Here is an 8,002-nt window from a genome sequence, read left to right as displayed (position 1 = left end):
ATTAACCAACCAAACAAAAGCAGAATTGACATAATCTTTGGGCTTATTCTTTGCAATGCCTCTGGAACTCGAACTTAATCCCACTTATCCCTCTGAAACAAAAACATCACATTTTACACCTTGGAAAACGATTTTTGCTCCACTTTAACGGTGTTCTGTCTATTCCGTCAAAATAAGATTAAATGTGCTGGCGTGTAAGGTTATTACAATAATGTGCTGACGTCAAAATAGGGTTAGATCGAATTTTGCTCCTCTTTCGATTCCTCCTGGAAATTCCAGGAAATAAAACCGGTTGATGCCATCGTCCTCACAACTCATCCTCCCTCCCCGCCAATTCACATATCATCTCAAATTTGATTTCACCGTTGCTTCCACCAAAAACCCCAGGAATTAAAACTACAAATTAAGAGCTAGCATAGTACGTTGATTTTCTGCAATGAGATTTGCATGGTGTCCACCATCTTCTTGGGCGAGATCCAAGCTTTGCAGTTTTCACCTCCTAAGACACTTAAGAACTCTGAGACTTGATTGGCCAAAAGCCTCCGCCAAATCATCAAGCGCGATCGCGTTTGAGTTTTTTGGCTAAGTTTAAGATGAGTATATACTTTGATCAATCTTGGTTTTGTTGAGTTTTATTAATTTGAAGGATAAAATCACTTAAAAATTGTTTCAAGGGATTGAAGCCTTATCAAATGCCTTCTGGATCTAAATATAATCGTGTACACAGTTCGTGTGTTTCAGTGTCACACTTAAGGTACAATCATTGCTCAGACGATAACATATCGGATGCTAACTCGACTACTACAACGTGATATATATAATCCCCAGTTGTACGTAAGAATCTCACCAAAACTTGCACCGAAACTATGTCAATGGGCAACGTACTCCAGGATTCGGTATGGCACGGTAACTGCCACCAAAACTGTGACCAAAACTATCATCAAACTCACAGTTGTTGGCAGCTGCACCAGAGTGCCCGTAGTGTCCATAATTTTCATACTGCCAAGATAACGGGTTTGGCCGCGGATAGACTGGGGTGAAGTTTGGCACTGGAAAAGGTGTAGCAGCTGATTCACATGTCCGAGGATACTTGCTTTTGTGCTGTTGTTGCTGTTGATACCGGCTGGGGTCAAAAGTGTCGGTACTACGCTTCACACCTGTACCATCCCTATCGATGATGGATTGATTAGTATGTTCCAATTCTTTCTCCTTCATTGCAAGCTCTTTCGCCCGGTGATCAAGTTGCCTCTCTATCGATGTCAGGATTTGGGTCTGTTCTTCAGCGCCTTTTTTTATTGAATCAATTGATTTCTGCTTCATTACAAGTTCTTTGGCCTGCTCTTCAAGTTGCCTCTCTTTCGTGTTCAGGTTTTGGGTATGTTCTTCAGCTGATTTTTTTATCGAATCAATTTCTTTCTGCTTCAACGCAATCTCTTTGATCTGATCTTCAAGTTGCCTCTCTTTCTTCTTCAGGTTTTGGGTATGTTCTTCAGCGTATTTTTTTATCGAATCAATTTCTTTCTGCTTCAACGCAAGCTCTTTGGCCTGATCTTCAAGTTGCCTCGCCCTCGTGTTCAGGTTTTGGGTATGTTCTTCAGCGGAATTTTTTATCGAATCAATTTGTTTGTGCTTCAATGCAAGCTCTTTTATCTGCTCTTCAAGTTGCCTCTCTTTTGATTTCAGGTTTTGAGTTTGTTCTTCAGCGGACTTTTTTATTGAATCAATTTCTTTGTGCTTCAACTCAATTTCTTTGGCCTGATCTTCAAGTTGCCTGTCTTTTGATTTGAGGTTTTCGGTATGTTCTTCAGCGCATTTCTTCATCGAATCAATTTCTTTATGCTTTAACTCAATCTCTTTGGCCTGATCTTCTATTTGCCTCTCTTTCGACTTCAAGGTTTCAGCATGTTCTTCATCGATTTTCTTGATAAAGTCCTGCTTCAATGCAAGCTCTCTGGCCTGCTGCTGAAGTTGGCTCTCTTTCCTCTGCAGTAAACTTTCTTTCCTTTGCAGTTGGCTCTCTTTCCCTTGAAGTTCACTGGAGACTGCATCCAAATACTTTTCGCCTTCTTGTTTCGATTCTTCGATTTGCTTCTCTTTCAATTCAAGCTCCCTCACTTTCAGTTCAAGCTTACATGACCACTCCTCCAGTGCCTTCTCACGTAAGCAAACCTCTCTCCTCTTCAAATCTACTTCCCTAATCAACGCTTCTCTCGATTCAGATTGCTTAATCAAACTAAGCTTCTCCTCTTTGACTTCCAACTCTTTGCCACATTCGTCGATCAACCTTAGCACCAAATTCAATTCCTCTTCTCTCAAATCAAACTCCTCCGTACTCGCTTCAATCGACCCCAGAATCTCATTCAATTCCCTCTCCTTCTCCCTCACAGAATTCTCAACTTCCTCCAATCTCTCCTCCTTAACACCAACCTCGCCGTTGTTTTCTTTGATCAATGATTCAAGCGAGCGCAAGCGGTTCCTACTCTCTGCAATCAATTCCTCAAGCACGCTTAATTCCTTGGACTTTGACTCCATCTGTGAATTGAGCTTCGACTCTTCGATTTCCAACTGCTCGTTGCGGATTCCGACTTCCTCCTCGCGGTTCTTGAGCTCCCGGAATCTGGCCTCGATGGACTGTCGGGTGGACGCTAAGTGGTCCTCGAGTTCCTTCCACTGTACCGAAAACATGGCGAGGGAGGTTGCTTGGGCGCGAAGGCAACCGTACACCTTGCTCAAACGACTCTGCTTCAACTCTGATTCTTTCAAAGCGCACTCTATCTTCTTCTCCATCGTCTCTGCTGCATAAACACTAAGCGAAAACGACATCGTGGCGGCGAGGTATCGTCTGCTAAAAACCCTAGAAACAAGAGGACGAGAAGAGAGAGTAATGTAGTTGTGCTAAATGGTTAAAGCAAGTTCACGTATTTGATTAAATAGACACTGTTTTCCTTAAGGAAAGAGGATTAAGAGAAAACAAAGGAAAGTGGCACTCCCACAGCATCTAGGAAAAATAAAGGAAATAGGATTAAAAAGATAATGAGATAATAAAAATTAATCAATAAACCAGATTAAATTATGAATAATAGCTCTCTTGTGTAAATTACGTGCCCTAAAGGAAAAAAAGAAGTAATTCATGTTTTCAAGGATTAAAATACTTATTTGGCTTTTTAGCCGAAATGTTTTTTGAGTTTCATTTTGATCATTGAGATTTAAAATCAATAAAAGTGGTTACTGAAATTGTCTACCGTCAATTATTTTGGTCATTCTATCATTAAAAGTGGAGGGGATGATTTGACAAAAATACACTTAACTAATGGAGATTTTTATGGAAAGGACAAAATGATTGACGGTGGACAATCTTAGAATCTACTTCTATCGAATTTAAATATCCAAGATCAAAGTAAAGAGTTATATTAATCTTAGGTACCATTTTGGTTAAAAACCTATTATTTTAAAATAACATGTCCTACGGAACAGGGGAAGGTAGTTTGGAAAGATAGCTAGAAAGAGAAATTGAGATGTAAGGCTTAAGCCAACGTTTTATAAATTACCTAAAAAACTTCGTAAGTAAAAGTGATGTATTGATCTGGTTGTTAGGATTTTTTTTTTGTTTAATCCATTATGTCTCAGATACTTTGTAAGCAAACACAACTCAATCAAACCATGCGCCAAACCCAACCAAGAAAGCATCTCATCTCCCTCGGTAGAGATCTAACGGTGGAGATGAGATGCTTTCTTTAAGTTCATTCGGTCCATCCCTTCAGTTGCATAATATATCCTCGATTGCACATAAGAAATAACAATCTCTCCAAAAATCAAGGTTTTTATTTTTTATACATAAAAGTTAAAAGTCATATTTCAAAACTAGTCAAACTAGGTCTAGAGCATTTATAACAAAGTCGGACGAACATATCTCCGACGGCGTGTAGGAGGAGGGCCGGGAAAGTATGGATGCGGCCGGTAATGTATTCCCGGATCCGGACCAAAAGTATGGATGGCGTGTAGGAGGTGTCCACCATTTTTGTAATGCCGAGATGGATAGCCTACTGGGGTGTAATTTCGCTCTCGATAATGTGCAATAGCGGATTCAGATGGCGGAGGATAGCCTGGGTTGAAAGCTAGCGGTGGAACAGCTGATTCGTATTTCCGACGAAACTTCTTTTTGCGCTGTTGTTGCGGTTGGATCCCGGAGTCAAAAGTGGCGGTACTGCGTTTCTGACCTCTGCCACCCGAATCGATGCTGGATTCGTTACTTGCGGGAGAATGATCTGCTTTGATCGAATCTTCTTTCTGCTGCACTGCAAGCTCTTTCCTCCGTTGATCGAGTTCCCTCTCTTTCGAATTCAAGGTTTCGGTGTGGTCTTCAGCTGCCTTTTTGATCGAATCCAATTCTATCTGCTTCAATGCAAGCTCTTTTGTCTTGTCTTCGAGTGGCCTCTCTTTAGATTGAAATGTTACAGCTTGTTCTTCAGCGGATTTTTTCATTGAATCGATTTCCTTCCGCTTCAATTCAAGCTCTAGGGCCCTGTCATCGAGTTGCCTCTCTTTTGATTTCAGGTTTTCGGTGTGTTCCTCAGCGGATTTTTGAATCGAATCTAATTCCTTGTGCTTCAATGCCAGCTCCTTTGCCTGCTCTTCGAGTTGCATCTCTTTCGATTTCAGGGTTTCAGCTTGTTCTTCAGCCATTTTTTTCATTGAATCAATTTCCTTCTGCTTCCACTCAAGCTCTCTGGCCATGTCTTCAAGTTGGCCCTCTTTCGTTTTCAGGGTTTCGGCATGTTCTTCAGCGGTTTCTTTGATCGAATCTAATTCCTTGTGCTTCAATGCCAGCTCCTTTGCCTGCTTTTTGAGTTGCATCTCTTTGGATTTCAGGGTTTCAGCTTGTTCTTCAGCCATTTTTTTTATCGAATCCAATTCCTTCTGCTTCAACAACTCAAGCTCTTTGGCCCTGTCTTCAAGTTGTCCCTCTTTCGATTTCAGGTTTTGGGTACGTTCCTCAGCGGATTTTTTTAACGAATCAATTTCTTTCTGCTTCAACTCAATCTCTTTGGCCTGATCTTCAATTTGCCTCTCTTTCGACTTCAGAGTTTTGGTGTGTTCTTCAGCGATTTCCTTCATTTCTTTATGTTTCAATGCAAGCTCTCTGGCCTGCTGATGAAGTTGGCTCTCCTTCCTCTGCAGTAAGCTCTCCTTCCTTTGCAGTTGGATCTCTCTCCCTTGAAGTCCCCTGGAGACTTTATCTAAATACTTTTCGCCTTCTTCTTTCGATTTTTCAAGCTCTTTCTCTCTCAATTGCAGCTCACAACTCCACTCCTCCACTGCATTCTCAAGCAAACCCAAATCACTCTCTTTCAAATCCATTTCCCTTATCCTTCCTACCCTCAATTCGATTTCCTCCGCTTTCGCTCTCAACTCTCTCTCACATTCCTCAATTGACCTTCGCGCCGATTCCAGCTCCTCCCCGCTCAAATCAAACTCCGCCCTTCGTGCCTCGATCGACCTCAGAATCTCTCCCAACTCCCTCTCTTTCAACTCAATGTCCGCCGCTTTCGCTCTCAACTCCCTCTCACATTCCTCAATCAACCTTTGCGCCGATTCCAGCTCCTCCCCGCTCAAATCAAACTCCGCCTTTCGCGCCTCGATCGACCTCAGAATGTCTCCCAACTCCCTCTCTTTCAACTCAATGTCCGCCTTGCACTTGTCCAACAGTTCTTCAAACCGCTCCGCCGCCTCCCGCTCCTTCGCCTCCACCCAATTCAATTTTCTCGTCCTCTCACCAATGCGCCCCTCGATGAATTCACACTCCCTCTCCTTCTCCCTTACGAAATCCTCCACTTCCGTCAACCGCCTCTCCTGAACAGCAACCTCTTCGCTGTGCTCTTGAATCACCGATTGGAGCGAGATCAGCTCGTCCTTTCTCGCTTCGATCAACTTCTGAAGCACTTGCAACTCGTTGGATTTCGCCTCCATCTCCGAGCGGAAACTCGACTCTCTGGCTTCCAAATCCTCGTCCCGGACTCGGACTTCCTCCTCGCGGTGCTCGAGTTCCCGGAATCGGGCCTCGACGGAGCGGCGCGTGGACTCCAAGTGGTCCTCGAGGTCCTTCCACTGTCCGGAAAAGAACATGAGGGACTTCGCTTGCTCGTGGACGCAGTCGTACGCCTGGCGCAGAGTCCTCTGCTTCAACTCCGATTTTTTCACTGCGGATTCTAGCTTCTCCATTGTCTCTTCCGCCGCCGCAGCTGCTTCTGCATAACCTCCTTGCTGAAAAGGGCGTCGTTGCGGTGAGGAATCGCCCGCAAATGTGAGCGAGATTATTGAGCGCAGCGAACTGTACTCTGGCTTCCGTAAGTAGATAAAGTCAGAGTGTCGTGCAGTTCCGTAGATTATTTTAAAGAAAACTAATGAAAAGGACTTGAAAACTTTGAGTTTTAATGATAAGGATAAAATAAAGGGTAAAGTGAATAATACTAGGATTGACTTTTTAGTGTAAAAATGTGGTTTTTCGGTAAAGTGAACAGTACCGGGTGCTTTTCGTTAAAGTTTCCTTATTTTAATTTGTAATTAATTTGAGCCATAAACGTTATCACAATAATTTACACTCGAGGGGAGCGGCAGCAGATTTTCTGCCCTTCCTCTTCCCTCCCTTCTGTTTTGTATGGTCACGATTAAGTCACGTTAATATTTTATATATTTTTTATAAAGATAATAAGACAAAAATAAGTAGTAATATAAAATATTAACGTAGCTTAACCGTGATCACACAAACAAAAAGCACGGAAAGTGTAAGAGCAGAGAATCTGCCTTAGAGGGGAGACGGTGGAAAGCGGGTAATGATTTAAGTTGATGGGTCACAAATTGGTCTTCAACTCACACGTTATTAAAGAAGAGAATTTCTAGTGTATTCGGAACACACGGCACAATACGTTATTATATAATTATTGGAAAGTTTATTTTTAATGTATCCATTCAATTGTATGATGATATGTGTTGTTTTATCCTCTGTTCTGCGTATCCTGAAAATTTTCTTCTATTTAACACCATATTTCTTCATTTACCATTCAATGCCAACAACAACAAAAGTTTTATTTCGTTAAGTAGAATTGACTGTATAATTTGTAGAATACAACCACACTTAGTTTTGCGCCAAGTCTTTCATTAACTCCAATGATTTCATATGTTTTCTTAAAAGGCTTTTTTCAAGTCTTTCTAAATTTTCCTCTAGTCCTTTTCCTCTGGCCCTATATCTCATTGTCGCATCTTTTGACCAAAGCATAGGTAAATCTTTAATTCATATGTCTAAATCATCTTAATTAATTTTCTCTTATTTTATATTTAGTTACGACCATTCTACTTGTCTTCGGATATTCTCATTCACTATTCAATAACCTAGGACTAAAATTCTCCATTCACCATTCAATTCTTAAGAGAAGAATTCTTCGTTGACCATTCAATGCCAAGGAGTCAAAGGCAATTGCATCAACGGTAGGAAATATGGTTCACAAGCAAGTGTATGCAACACACTTCCTCATACGGGTCCCATTATGTTAGCTTCTCATCGATTATCGACAGCAGCTGGCATGCAAAAGTGATGCAGTTCTTGGTGACAATGGAAACAAATGCATTAGTGGAAAGTAAAAAGAGTGAGAAAAAGATCCGGGCGAGGATCTTTTTTCTAGAGTTCATAGGGATTCTGTGACTGTTCATCATATATCGTACGACCTGTTTTCATTAGGTACTATTTATATTTAATTTTAAATTTTAAAATTTAAAATGATTTATGCCCCATATTTCTTATTCATGTTCTTTTTTAATTAAAAAGTTAAATTGGTAATTTCATAGAATTTTAGTTGATAATAAGTGTTTTATTAATTAGTAGAGATTAATTTCAACCACAAACGTTATCACAATAATTTACACTCGAAGGGAGTCGGTGGAAAGCGAGTAATGATTTAGGCCAACAGGTCACAAGTGATCTTCAATTCACACATCATTAAAGAAGAGA

At 41.1% G+C, this 8,002-nt stretch overlaps 2 protein-coding genes across 2 annotated transcripts; both read right to left on the bottom strand.

The window, feature by feature from the left end:
* Positions 1 to 864: 864 nt before the first annotated feature.
* On the bottom strand, positions 865 to 2,921 carry LOC103412915 (nuclear matrix constituent protein 1-like). The gene has a single exon (XM_029088172.2). It carries the CDS (start codon positions 2,821 to 2,823, stop codon positions 865 to 867), a length of 1,959 nt encoding a protein of 652 aa, XP_028944005.1. The 5' UTR covers positions 2,824 to 2,921.
* Positions 2,922 to 3,885: 964 nt separating this feature from the next.
* LOC114819455 (uncharacterized) lies at positions 3,886 to 6,219 on the bottom strand. The gene has a single exon (XM_029088171.2). The coding sequence runs from the start codon at positions 6,217 to 6,219 to the stop codon at positions 3,886 to 3,888; it is 2,334 nt and encodes a 777-aa protein (XP_028944004.1).
* Positions 6,220 to 8,002: the final 1,783 nt, after the last annotated feature.

The sequence above is a fragment of the Malus domestica genome, chromosome 11 (assembly GCF_042453785.1).
Source record: "Malus domestica chromosome 11, GDT2T_hap1".
In the NCBI taxonomy this organism is placed as follows: domain Eukaryota; kingdom Viridiplantae; phylum Streptophyta; class Magnoliopsida; order Rosales; family Rosaceae; genus Malus; species Malus domestica.
The sequence above is the reverse complement of the archived record's forward strand: the minus strand, read 5'-3'. Positions and strand labels throughout refer to the sequence as shown.